Raw genomic sequence first — 13,434 nt, forward strand, 5'->3', positions numbered from 1 at the left:
GAACGCGAAATTCGACTTTTACTTGGTTTTCGGGACTTCACTAGCACGAGCTAAAGAATCTCCCCAAAGTCATCGTCGCCAATCGCACTGGGGCTTGCGGGATCGCAAGGGCACGCCTAAATCGGTCCTCGCTTCAAAAAGGGAAAGCGAAATTCGATTTGACCCCTGGGTTTCGGCCTTCACTAGCACGAGCAAAGAATCTCCCCAAAGTATCGTCGCCAAACGCACTGGGACTATGGGATCGCAAGGCACCCCTAAATCGGTTCTGCTTCAAAGGAACGCGAAAACGATTTTACTTTTGTGTTTTCGGCACTTCACGTAGCACGACGCTAAAGAATCTCCTCGAGTGTCATCGCCGCCAATCGCACTGGGACTATGCGGGATCGCAAGGGCAAGCTCTAAATCGGTCCTTTGCTTCAAAAGGAACGCGAACTTCCACATTGACTGTTCTTGTTTGCGGCACTTCACGTAGCACGACGCTAAAGAATCTCCTCAAGGGTCATCGTCGCCTATCGTACTGGGACTATGCGGGATCGCAAGGGCACGCTCTAAATCGCTTTTCTGCTATAATAGAAACGCAAAATACGACTTTGACGTTGAGTGCTTTCGGCGCTTCACATAGCACGATTCTAAAGAATCTCCTCGAAAGTCATCGTCGCCAATCGCACTGAGACAATGCGGGATCGCAACGGCACGCTCTAAATCGGTCCTCTGCTTCAAAAGGAACGCGAACTTCTTCATTGACTGTTCGTGTTTTCGGCTTTTCACTTAGCACGACGCTAAAGAATCTCCTCAAGAGTCATCGTTGCCAATCGCACTGGGACTATGCGGGATCGCAAGGGCACGCTCTAAATCGGTCCTCTGCTTCAAAAGGAACGCAAACTTCGACTTTGACTTTGTTGCTTTCGGCACTTTACATGGCTCGATGCTAAAGAATCTCCTCACAGGTCATCGTCGCCAATCGCACTGGGACTATGCGGGATCGCAACGGCACGCTCTAAATCGGTCCTCTGCTTCAAAAGGAACGCGAACTTCTTCATTGACTGTTCGTGTTTGCGGCACTTCACGTAGAACGACGCTAAAGAATCTCCTAAAGAGTCATCGTCGCCAATCGCACTGGAACCATGCAGGATCGCAAGGGTACGCTCTAAATCGGTCCTCTGCTTCAATAGAAACGCGAAATACGACTTTGACTTTGTGTGCTTTCAGCACTTCACGTAGCACGACGCTAAAGAATCTTCTCGAGTGTCATCGTCGCCAATTGCACTGGGACAATGCGGGATCGCAAGGGCACGCTCTAAATCGGTCCTTTGCTTCAAAAGGAACGCGAACTTCCACATTGACTGTTCGTGTTTGCGGCACTTCACGTAGCACGACGCTAAAGAATCTCCTCAAGAGTAATCGTCGCAAATCGCACTGGGACTATGCGGGATCGCAAGAGCACGCTCTAAATCGGTCCTCTGCTTCAAAAGGAACGCAAAATTCGACTTTGACTTTGCGTGCTTTCGGCACTTTACATAGCTCGATGCTAAAGAATCTCGTCACAGATCATCGTCGCCAATCGCACTGGGACTATGCGGGATCGCAACGGCACGCTCTAAATCGGTCCTCTGCTTCAAAAGGAACGCGAACTTCTTCATTGACTGTTCGTGTTTGCGGCACTTCACGTAGAACGACGCTAAAGAATCTCCTAAAGAGTCATCGTCGCCAATCGCACTGGAACCATGCAGGATCGCAAGGGTACGCTCTAAATCGGTCCTCTGCTTCAATAGAAACGCGAAATACGACTTTGACTTTGTGTGCTTTCAGCACTTCACGTAGCACGACGCGAAAGAATCTTCTCGAGTGTCATCGTCGCCAATTGCATTGGGACAATGCGGGATCGCAAGGGCACGCTCTAAATCGGTCCTCGATACCTCCTAGCAACAGACACGTACTTCGGAGACGCTTCTCAAAACTCACGCACTTTCAGCAGCTTGTGCAACAAACACGCAGTTTCGCCATTTCTAGTCAAAAAGCACGTAGTTTGCGCATTTTCGTCCTCGCGGGCACGGAAATACATTTTGGGTAACTTTCATGGGTGTGCTAGTGAGGTGCAGTCACTAAGTCACCGTTGATAACCTGGAGACGGTTTCAGGAACGATCTGTCGTTAAATATAGGCCCACCTTTAACCTCCAAACTTCCTGTAATATTTCAATGCAGATCACTCCTGAAACCGTTTTGAGGCTATTAATGGTGACTTAGTGACTTTACCTCACTAGCCCAACCATGAAAAATACCCAAAATGCATTTCCGTGCCCGCCAGGACGAAAATGCGGAAACTGCGTGCTTTTTGACTAGAAATGGCGAAACTGCGTGTTTGTTGCACAAGCTGCCGAAAGTACGTGAGTTTTGAGAAGCGTGCCCGAAGTACGTGTCTGTTGCTAGGAGGTATCGTCCTTCGCTTCAAAAGGAACGCGAACTTCCACCTTGACTGTTCGTGTTTGCGGCACTTCACGTAGCACGACGCTAAAGAATCTCCTCAAGGGTCATCGTCGCCTATCGCACTGGGATTATGCGGGATCGCAAGGGCACGCTCTAAATCGGTCCTCTGCTTCAAAAGGAACGCGAACTTCTTCATTGACTGTTCGTGTTTGCGGCTTTTCACTTAGCACGACGCTAAAGTATCTCCTCAAGAGTCATCGTCGCCATCGCACTGGGACTCTGCGGGATCGCAAGGGCACGCACTAAATCGGTCCTCTGCTTTAAAGGAACGCGAAATTCGACTTTGACATTGTGTTCTTTCGGCACTTCACGTGGCACGATGCTAAAGAATTCCCTCGAAAGTCATCGTCGCCAATCGCACTGGGACTATGCGGGATCGCAACGGCACGCTCTAAATCGGTCCTCTGCTTCAAAAGGAACGCGAACTTCTTCATTGACTGTTCGTGTTTTCGGCTTTTCACTTAGCACGACGCTAAAGAATCTCCTCAAGAGTCATCGTCGCCAATCGCACTGGGACTTTGCGGGATCGCAAGGGCACGCACTAAATCGGTCCTCTGCTTCAAAAGGAACGCGAAATTCGACTTTGACGTTGAGTGCTTTCGGCACTTCACGTAGCACGACGCTTAAGAATCTCCTCGAGTGTCATCGCCGCCAATCGCACTGGGACTATGCGGGATCGCAAGGGCAAGCTCTAAATCGCTTTTCTGCTTCAATAGAAACGCGAAATACGATTTTGACTTTGTGTGCTTTCGGCACTTCACGTAGCACGACGCTTAAGAATCTCCTCGAGTGTCATCGCCGCCAATCGCACTGGGACTATGCGGGATCGCAAGGGCAAGCTCTAAATCGGTCCTTTGCTTCAAAAGGAACGCGAACTTCTACATTGACTTTTCTTGTTTACGGCACTTCACGTAGCACGACGCTAAAGATTCTCCTCAAGAGTCATCGTTGCAAATCGCACTGGTACTATGCGGGGTCGCAAGGGCAAGCTCTAAATCGGTCCTTTGCTTCAATGGAAACGCAAAATACGACTTTGACGTTGAGTGCTTTCGGCACTTCACATAGCACGATGCCAAAGAATCTCCTCGAAAGTCATCGTCGCCAATCGCACTGGGACTATAAGGGATCGCAACGGCACGCTCTAAATCGCTTTTCTGCTTCAATAGAAACGCGAAATACGATTTTGACTTTGTGTGCTTTCGGCACTTCACGTAGCACGACGCTTAAGAATCTCCTCGAGTGTCATCGCCGCCAATCGCACTGGGACTATGCGGGATCGCAAGGGCAAGCTCTTAATCGGTCCTTTGCTTCAAAAGGAACGCGAACTTCCACATTGACTGTTCTTGTTTGCGGCACTTCACGTAGCACGACGCTAAAGAATCTCCTCAAGGGTCATCGTCGCCTATCGTACTGGGACTATGCGGGATCGCAAGGGCACGCTCTAAATCGCTTTTCTGCTATAATAGAAACGCAAAATACGACTTTGACGTTGAGTGCTTTCGGCGCTTCACATAGCACGATTCTAAAGAATCTCCTCGAAAGTCATCGTCGCCAATCGCATTGAGACAATGCGGGTTCGTAACGGCACGCTCTAAATCGGTCCTCTGCTTCAAAAGGAACGCGAACTTCTTCATTGACTGTTCGTGTTTTCGGCTTTTCACTTAGCACGACGCTAAAGAATCTCCTCAAGAGTCATCGTTGCCAATCGCACTGGGACTATGCGGGATCGCAAGGGCACGCTCTAAATCGGTCCTCTGCTTCAAAAGGAACGCAAACTTTGACTTTGACTTTGTTGCTTTCGGCACTTTACATAGCTCGATGCTAAAGAATCTCCTCACAGGTCACCCGGGTGGAAGGAACTGAAGTAATAACTTAGTTTTGACTGTAGCGGAGAACTGCAGTGTGCAAACTGCAGTCTGTTCTACAATCAGCGTGTGGTTTAACTGTAGAACGAAACAACAGTTGTACCGATTGTCCTGAGTGAACGTACTACTACAGTTTGGCCGCAGTTGGGCCACAGCTGTAGTAACAGTCACCGAATGTAACCTCGATTGTGTCCTCTCTTGCAGTGTGCCTGCAGTGTAGGCCACAGTTCCAACAACATCCTTCAACTAAGGTCTCAAGTGGGCGTTGCTTAACACTCAGAGCGTAATTGAGACTGGTTTATTATTGTGCACTCCTGGTTACCGGTTACCACTGCATCCAGAATTGACAACCAGATTATTACCACTAATGAGTTGCGCAGTGCACTTTAAACATATGCAAGACTCGAATCACGATGCATTTCAGTCCACTCTTCCTGCAGCCGTTCGAGAATCCCGCCGCGTTCGTAACTTCCGCGGTCGAGCGCCTGCAAGTGTAGGCCAGCCCGCCTAGCACGCGTGTGTGTGTGGCTGCCTACCGTCCCGGCTGGCCACACGCTCGCGCGCGGGCGGGCAAACGCTATGGCGTTGCGGGCACTTACTGCAAGGGGTATGGCGGTTGGGAAGGGGTGTTTGAGCCGTGCCACTCAATTTTCTATTGCCGCTTGCTGACACCGATCTCAGCCATAGCCGTGAGTTGATTTTAGTGAGTTGAGCTTAGTGATGCCAGATCTTTTCTTGCAACATGGGATTTCCTTGTTGAATGCTTCGCGAGTCTAAGAGTGCCCTAATCTCCTCGTTCCTTTAGACCATTCTGCTGCTATGCCAAAGCCAAGTAACACTAACGCAATTTGTTTGATTCCAGGTGCGGTATGGGATGTGCCTCAGCAATGCACAATGCTTCGCTGCTTTCCTGACAAAGTTAGACTGTTAGCCTCAAGAGGCCTTTTCTTTCTTCAGTTGAGTCCCATCGATGAATTTTGTTGTGCTGTGGTGTGCTAGGATTTGGCGGTAAGCAATAAAATAGTAACTTTCTGTGAGTGACATTTTTTCAGACTACATATTTGTCTGTTATCCATGTTTCTTTTACAGTTTGATAAGCAGAAGCGAAGAAGAAGGCTACCAAGTTTTCAAGAAGTTTGGCGAGCCCTCATGTGGAAGACCCAGATGGAGTCAACATAGGTATATTTAAACGGCTGAGGTTTGTTTTCCCTTCCGTGTTGGTACTTCACATCAATTGAATTAATTTGTAAAGATTTTTCAAAGATTTTATTATAACACCAGTCAGAATGTTAAAAATCACATTGCAGCAGTCTTATGTCAAAAACTACATATTTAAAACAAGTGTCACTAAAAACTATTTTAAAATATAACTAATGTCATTTGTTCATATTTCAATGACTTGTCACATACCATTGCAGTTTCCACAATAAAATATTTTACTTAAAAAATAAAAACATTCAAATCCTATTTGAGCATTTCCATAGACAGAACATTTATTAAGGCTAATCTGATAGACTCAGAATTAGAAAGTTTCACAGTATACGAGAGGAGCTTGGATTGAATTTGAGATACTGCTATACATCTCAGAGTTCCTTCATGATGGAGCTTAAGTAACTTTAGATGTGGTGGCATTGGATCACAAACTTTTTGTCTCTTGTTTTCCATGATGAAGTGACCTAAAGCAAAACATTTATTGATTTTGCTTAGAACAACAAATGAATTTATGATAAAAATTGTATCATCCTCCAAGTTGACAACAGAGTTGTTCTGTTTTGGTGCTCTTTTATACTGTGTTCCATGGATAACTTCATCATTAACTATGCATCGTAAAAACACTGCATGAGGAATGCTTGAATCAAAAACAACCCCGATTCTCCTGAGAGCTGCCACTGCTTCCGCTTCTAACAAGCACATATTTGACTGTCCTAAGAAGGCTACATTATCCACAGTTAAGGTGACTACTGGCTTCATAGCAGTGCTTGTAACTTTGCTGAAGTATGCCTTTTCATATTCATTCATTATACTTCCAAGTTCAAAAAACAAATTTTTCAGTGCAACATTAAGCTGCACCCCCTTGCAAATTTGAAAAATGGCACCATTGCCGCTATTGATAAGATCTTTTATATCAGCATTAGCAGCTTCATAAATGAAAGCAGAGTGGCCAAATGATTGTCCAAAATTCTCCACACTTTTGGCAAGATGGCTGAGCAAATGTATGCTAAAAGTGACATGCTCACTGCCGTATAGCTGATCAATTTCCGACACAAACTTATTCTGGTAACGGTCACTGTATGCCAGCTCACTTTTTGCGACTGAGTTCTGCATTTGAAGAGCCATTCCTGATGGAAGCTGGCTCCAATGGTTCAAATATCTGCTTGGTAGAATATTCTTCAAACATGGAACGCTGTAATTTACAATCCAGTTGTACCACTCGTGTCCTCTCCAGTCAGAACTCTCTGACAATGATCGAGGAAACCTTGATACATCAGATGTTGGTGTTATACTCAACAGCCTTTCGTCAACTTCCCGTTGTCTCTCACTGATGTTGAAGGGCTTATTTTTGAATCGTTCACCAAACCACAGCCACATGAATCGCTTTCCCACATTGACTAAGCAGTGAAATGAATCGAGATCGAGTTGTCTCACAATGTCAAAGTTATCAATTTCAGAGAGTACAGAATAACCTTTCACTCCTTTAACTTTGGTTCGAGAAGATGCCTCTGCTTGTCTTGCATACTCCATTGTCTCTTCGTGAGTTCTGAGCGGGTAACTTCTTGCAAAAGTCGAGTACGACCTGACATGGCCTCTACCAAAGGGCAACCGGATTCCTGGGTGGTAGCAGAGGCCACACCCATACCTTCCATTAAACTGACTGCAGTTGCGTAAAAGGGGACGAGCCACAGAGTCACTGATGCAAACCGCTACTTGGAACTTTTGGTTGCACATTTTTCCATTTCTCAAGAAGTTGACTCCAACTGTTCTAAGCTTCTTACATTCTTCAACAAATGGTTTCAAGTATTCGTTACAATTAGGCTTTTTCTTGCTTAACCATACGCTCGCCATCATAAGATATTTTCTTCTTAGATGCAGTGGGATTTCATTGAGTGACACAAGGACTGGCCATGCAGAAGTTTTGGATGTTGTTCCAATCTGTAAACCATCCACAAAAAAATTCAAAGTAAGGACACCAGATTCTACATTTATCTTAAAGAAGGCGCCATCAAATAAGTCTTCATAGTTGTACTGATTAATTTTCTTTCTGTTACGGGGGTCAATAAGTTCTTCTTTCTTTAAACATCTCTCTAGTAGCACGCGCAACTGTTCTTCTAATGACAAGTATAAAAATATGTTTCCTTTTTTTCTATTCTCAATTGTACAAACATCAATGCTACAATTTGAGCAAGAAAAAGAACTTTCCTGAACAACACCAATGTAATGGTTACAGGCAGGACACACATGGTGCTCGCTTAGTGCAAAAGAATACAAGTCGATTGCCCTCTTAATGGTATGCTTGGTGGGACGAAAGGCAGAAGTAGAGTCTTCACCACTGATCACACTGGAAAAGTCCATAATTGTTTCTGCAGCAGCGTAGCTTAGTTTGTGTCTCCTCTTGGTAGCAAGGAGAAGCATGAGTTTGATTTTTTCTTTACTTGTCAGATGCAGTTGAGGGGCAATAGCTTCTTCTTCATCAGGATCAGAATCAATATCAATTGGTGGAACAGAACTTATGTCATCACTGGCAGATTCCTGTCAAAATAAAAAAAAAATTAGTCACTGTAAGTGGCGGTATTGCTGTAAGAAGTATTAGGACTTTGAGAACTTACATCAGCTAGAGAACATATCACTGGGGTTTCAGCATCCACAAGCATTCTGCAGGATTCCTAAGAAAAGATCATTTGTTTGTGTTAATATTGCATTTTTTATATGCACATATTACAATATTTCAGATAGGAAGTCTATATCTTATAATAGAGAAAAAGCAAATGATTTAAAATAATTTTTTTTTGTCAAAGAGGTGAAAATAAAAACTGCTTCCCGCCTCTCATTACCTCTTCCGACAGGCAACCATCATCGTCAACATTGAAGCCACTACAAAACTCGTCATCAAAAGAATCATTCATCAGTGTTGTGTGTTCATTTTGCTCGACTTCATCTGGCAAATTGAAGGTAGTACCAATGGCACAATCCTGGAATTAATAGTTTTCTTAGTAAAACATTACAAGTAAAACAGATCAATAAGTAAACATGACTTACCGGTTCAGGAAGAGAAGAGTCCAAATTATCCAGTAACATTGTAGACGGTGGTGTTGGAACTTTGTTGTGGTCATTATGAGAGATGAGCCTGTCCACAATATAAAATGAAACAAGAATTTAAAATGTGATAATAAATTAGCTATTAATCAGATTATTATCTGATCCAAAAACAATGTACTTTTGATTGAAACAAAGGTGAACTTACGGATTAGATTCTAAATTTGTTGACGTGCTTGCTTTATGGTTGATGACAAGAGGCACTGCACGAATGTTTATGTCTTGTTCGCTGAACGTAGAGAGGGAACTGCAAGCATCGCCAACTGGCCTCTTGATGGAGCAACACTCAACCAGCCTGCAATTTAAAATTATGTAAACAATACCTAACGCAGGGTCCAAAAGAGAACTTAACATGATAAGAAAGAACATAACTAACCTAGTCTTGTCATGCAGAATGCTGGTGTTGGAGGCAGAAGCACGGGAGTAAAAAGTACTCCTGGGAATGATTTGAGTTCCGTCCTTGGTCAAGTAGGTCTTGTAAGGCCCACGTCTGCCTCGGGATTTATCCCTGCTGCTTTTCATTGTCCTAGCTCATTGTGGCAAAGCAGTCAATAGTTAAAAGTTTTCTTAAACAGCTCCATAAGAAAATCAGACATTAAAATGATGAGGTTGCGCCCACAAGTGCCCCATCTTCCCGGTATGTTCTAAGTGAGCGCCTTCAACAACGAAATGCTAAACATGCAGACTGATTTCGAGTAGCTTTCGTCGCTTTGACTCTCTCGCACCCACACGGAACGCCGCACAAGTGCGAGAGAGACAGAGCTACAAAAACAAAAACGACTCTCGGAATCAGTCTGCTGGAGCTGGGCGGTGCGGGGAAGGGAGGGGGGAATCTGAGGTAGTGTTTTGGCCTGTGCCAGTCGTGCATGTCGGCCAGGCTCTTGCGAGGGAGGGACAAGTTGACATTACTGACCGAAATTTGACCGGAGCATCCGAGGGGAGGGGAGGGGAGGAGAACTTCTACCGGCAACCTGTTTGCTCTCGCCCAAGCCAGATCATTCTACTGCGCTTCCCTTCGCGTAAAGCAGTGTAGTGACAAGCAACTCCAGTGTGTTGTGCAAGTGTGGAGAAGTGACCGCGTATCCGGCTTTTTAATTCATTCTGTAGTGAGTTACTATGGCTCCCAACTCATCGAGAGTGACGAGCGACATGTTTGCTCTAGTCAAGTGGTTGAATGGTCCGCACGCTGGCACGTTAACGCCGAACCTCAACGTCAAATGGATCAGAGAATTCAATCCAGTTGATCATCACGACGCTTCCGAGGCCTACGTCGTGGAATGGCGCCGACCACCCATGCCTAGAAGTGGTTGGCCTCTCTACGACTGCAACGTTCTCGTAGTCAGCAGTAAGTTTTGCATTGTCTGTGTGATTTATGTCATTACTTCATGTGTGCACGGGCTTAGCGGGCTGATTCCGGACTGCGTCTCATTGCTTTGTCTCTCTCGCACCTGTGCGGAACGCCTCGAGGCGAGAGGAACAGAACGACGAGACGTCCGTCGCTCTGTCTCTCTCGCACCTACCACATGCGTGCGAGGGAGACAGCGCAACGACTCCCTAAATCAGTCTGCTGCAGGCGGATTCCGAACAGTACTTTTGTGACTCTGTCTCTCTCGCACGCATGGGGTAGCATGGGGCATCCAGTGAGAGACGAACAGAGTACGCACTGTGCAGAATCCGCCTTGCCAGGCCAGGACGTGGGTCAGGGTCTTGCTGCACAGGACTAGTTGATCGGTTTGACTTTAGTGGGCTCATAAGTTTGTTTGTTCTCTTGCCCTTTGTAGGTGACTTAGACTTCTTACGCCAAAGAATGGAGGCTCTACAACTGAGCGATGATGATGCTGAAGAATTCACACCCAGGCGGAGACAGATGGCATCTTCAAATGATCCACCCCCACCATGTGAGTTCTGATTTACCACTCCATTTTTATAATTGAATAATCCCTCTGGGTCATTAATGAAGTATTTATCAATGTTCTCATTTTCACAGATGTGAGTGAGATTCTCAATTCGCTGAGGTCTTTAGCGAACCAAGGAATTCCTCGTGGTGGATCACTTAATAGGCAGAATAGCTGCAGTTCGTCTTCTTCTTCTTCTGATGAAAATCAGTCGGTAAGTTTCGGTCTAATCCTCTTTCATTTCCTTCAATACAAACTAGCGCCTTTAATTTGAACTTAATTTTCTTTGTTGCAGGTTATGAAAGTGGGTTCTGCTTTAGTGATTTCTAACACCGCTTATATTGCTGCCAAAGCTGCCTCCTCTCCGTCTCAGATGACCATGACATTAGTAAGAGCTGCATTTTCTAAGCGTCGTCTGCGCAGATCTTCATATGCAGGCCAGAAACGGAGAGACAAGGAGCCTAAACCTAGTCTGAAGAAATATCGTAAGACCCAAGACATCCAAGGTAATGTGGACTGCAAAGAAATTTGTGCACCAGTAATGACTAGTCTTATTTTGATAACTGATCTCTGAACACTATTTCCTTTGTAAAATTAACTATGGTATTGATCAAAGTAAACTGAGCCTTATTGATGCGCAAATTTATATCTAGTAGTAGATAGTTAATGCCGACTCTTGTGCCTTTCAACTCATCTCTTTGTTTCAGACTTTGTGAAGTCAAGATTTCCATACCTTACTCAAGCCGCTTTTGGGGCGGCAGTTAACAGTTGTCTCGGGAAAAATGTAGACAAGGAGAAAGTTCGTGAAGTAAGTGGTTCAGGTCCTGCAGCTAAAATGTTACTTCACTTAAAGGTTGTTTTGTAAAATATGTCTTTTTTTTAATATTTTCAGTTTGTTGATGAAAGCGACAGTGACGATGGGGAGGAATCATGAAGCATGCAAGCGAAGTCTGTGATGTGACTATGTGACTTTATGAATGTATATGAATGTATTTGATGTGATGTTTATGAAATGACGTTACCTGCTAATGAATTGTCAATGAGTTGACTTTTAATCTGATGTATATATGTACATGTTCATATTTTTCTTAAGAATTGAATAAATTCACGCTCACTTATCACTCATGCCTTGGGTCATTTATCTGGCTGTCAAGTTTGCCATGTTTCCAACATCCTCAACAACATAACCATAATACTCTTCATTCTCGAAGATAATCTGGCTCCGAACCGACAACCACGACTACTGTGAGTTTCAGTCGCTTGCTAGAATAATGAGTGAAGTAAACCGTGAACTGCAAATGCGTAGGGATGAATATAACGCATTGAGTGCATCAGAGGGGGCTGATCTAGCTGAGATAAAAGTTAAAGCGTCTTCCACAATGCTGGCAGGATGCACTACCTTAGGGTCAGTGATGGAAGCGTATGAGGCTATGAAGCTACCCAGACTCAACCAGACGCACTCGTACTTGTATACAAGATTCAAGCGGGTTGGGGACATTCAGGACCATCTTTCCATGATAAGCAGAGCACCTGAGGAGAAGGTAAGAGCTGCAATTGTAAATGACTGGATTTCACATGAGTTTGCTGGGATGTGCCCTTATTACGAAAGCTTATGTCTTCAAACTAAGAGGTTCTAACGGGCGGCCTCAACTTTCATGGGTGAGAGTGTGGAGGCGATTAGGCTGAAGGAAAGCTTGAGATTGTTCAAAAGCAGGGATGCTGACTGCTCATGGAAGAAAACAAATGAGCTGATAAAAGTATACCGAACAATGTGTGCATACTTCAGGGAAATGATTGAGACGCGCAAACTGGTCCCAGACTCATTTAAATCTGTGACAGGACAGTTGGAGAAGGAATTTCCTGTGCCGAACAATCTCCTTCAAACACTTAAAGAGATGCTACTTATAATGAAAACCCAAAACCAGGAAAGGGGCTACTCAGGCACCGGATGTTCTCATTATGCCCTGTTTAAACCCTTTTTACTGGATCCTGGCCTGTTCACTGAGCCCCCAAATCTGACTTCTAGGAGGAAGACTGTACAACCCACCATGCGATCCTATGAAATTCCACTTGGAGTGGAGACTTCTAAGCTACATGAAGCTGTGCCGATAGTTAGTCCAGAGATCAAGGGGGTATTACTCCTCTCAACTGCCATAGTCAAAGGAATACAGACAGGAGACTTCACCGCTGAAGAAGTCCTAGAGAAACTTGGGGCATATGCGGCAGACCTAACTCAGAAGTACGGCCGCGGTGAGATAACAGAAGAGGCCTACGTCACCAAGTTTAGCGCCATTGTATGTGCTTGTAGCGAAGTGGAGGAATCAACAGAATGGAAAACTGGTGAGAATGCAGGGGCATATTCCCAAGCTGCTAACATAGATGTGGTGGCCAGCACATGCTTTTGGCTGTTTTGTGTAGCAGAGGTGCCTGACTATGAGACTTATATGACCTGCTTAGGGCAACTTCACCTAGTCCTAAAATCAGGGTCAGGGAAAGAAAGGACCATTACACTACTAAGAGCAAAACATGAAAAAAGTATTGACAACCTATTGGCTAATTTGTCAGAGTGCCCTAATATCCACCTTCCTCCCTTCGTACTTAACATCAGACGTTTAAAAGACTCTGTGGCTGCCTTTGCAAGCGCTCACATAAATATTTCGCTCAGTTTTCTCCGCCCACTTGGAAGCGCCAAGTTTATCCTCCATATGAAAGATGTTCAGGCTGTTCGACTGAATATGCCGGCTCTTTGACTTGGAACAATATATGTTCCGAAATGAAGAACCTGAAGAAAAGATCTATCAATCTCTAATACTATTGCATCAGGTAATTATTAGAAAGCCAAACATATTCTCAAACACTCAAGGGGTTATTGGGAATG

General features: G+C 44.8%; 2 protein-coding genes across 2 annotated transcripts in view; both read left to right on the forward strand.

Moving 5' to 3' along the window:
* The window catches only part of LOC117640405 (zinc finger MYM-type protein 1-like), a 34,360-nt gene extending 28,831 nt beyond the window's left edge, over positions 1–5,529 (forward strand). Inside the window, exons 8-9 of the mRNA XM_034376905.1 lie at positions 5,213–5,340; positions 5,440–5,529. Coding sequence (XP_034232796.1) covers positions 5,213–5,340; positions 5,440–5,529 — 218 coding nt within the window. The remainder of the gene's footprint in view (positions 1–5,212; positions 5,341–5,439) is intronic.
* A 4,210-nt stretch (positions 5,530–9,739) lies between these two features.
* LOC117640568 lies at positions 9,740–11,660 on the forward strand. Its single transcript, XM_034377139.1, has 6 exons — positions 9,740–10,006; positions 10,443–10,559; positions 10,649–10,770; positions 10,852–11,062; positions 11,264–11,364; positions 11,449–11,660. The coding sequence occupies exons 1-6, from the start codon at positions 9,778–9,780 to the stop codon at positions 11,488–11,490; spliced, it is 822 nt and encodes a 273-aa protein (XP_034233030.1). The 5' UTR covers positions 9,740–9,777; the 3' UTR covers positions 11,491–11,660.
* Positions 11,661–13,434: the final 1,774 nt, after the last annotated feature.

This window comes from Thrips palmi, unplaced genomic scaffold (assembly GCF_012932325.1).
Source record: "Thrips palmi isolate BJ-2018 unplaced genomic scaffold, TpBJ-2018v1 HiC_scaffold_12, whole genome shotgun sequence".
NCBI lineage: Eukaryota > Metazoa > Arthropoda > Insecta > Thysanoptera > Thripidae > Thrips > Thrips palmi.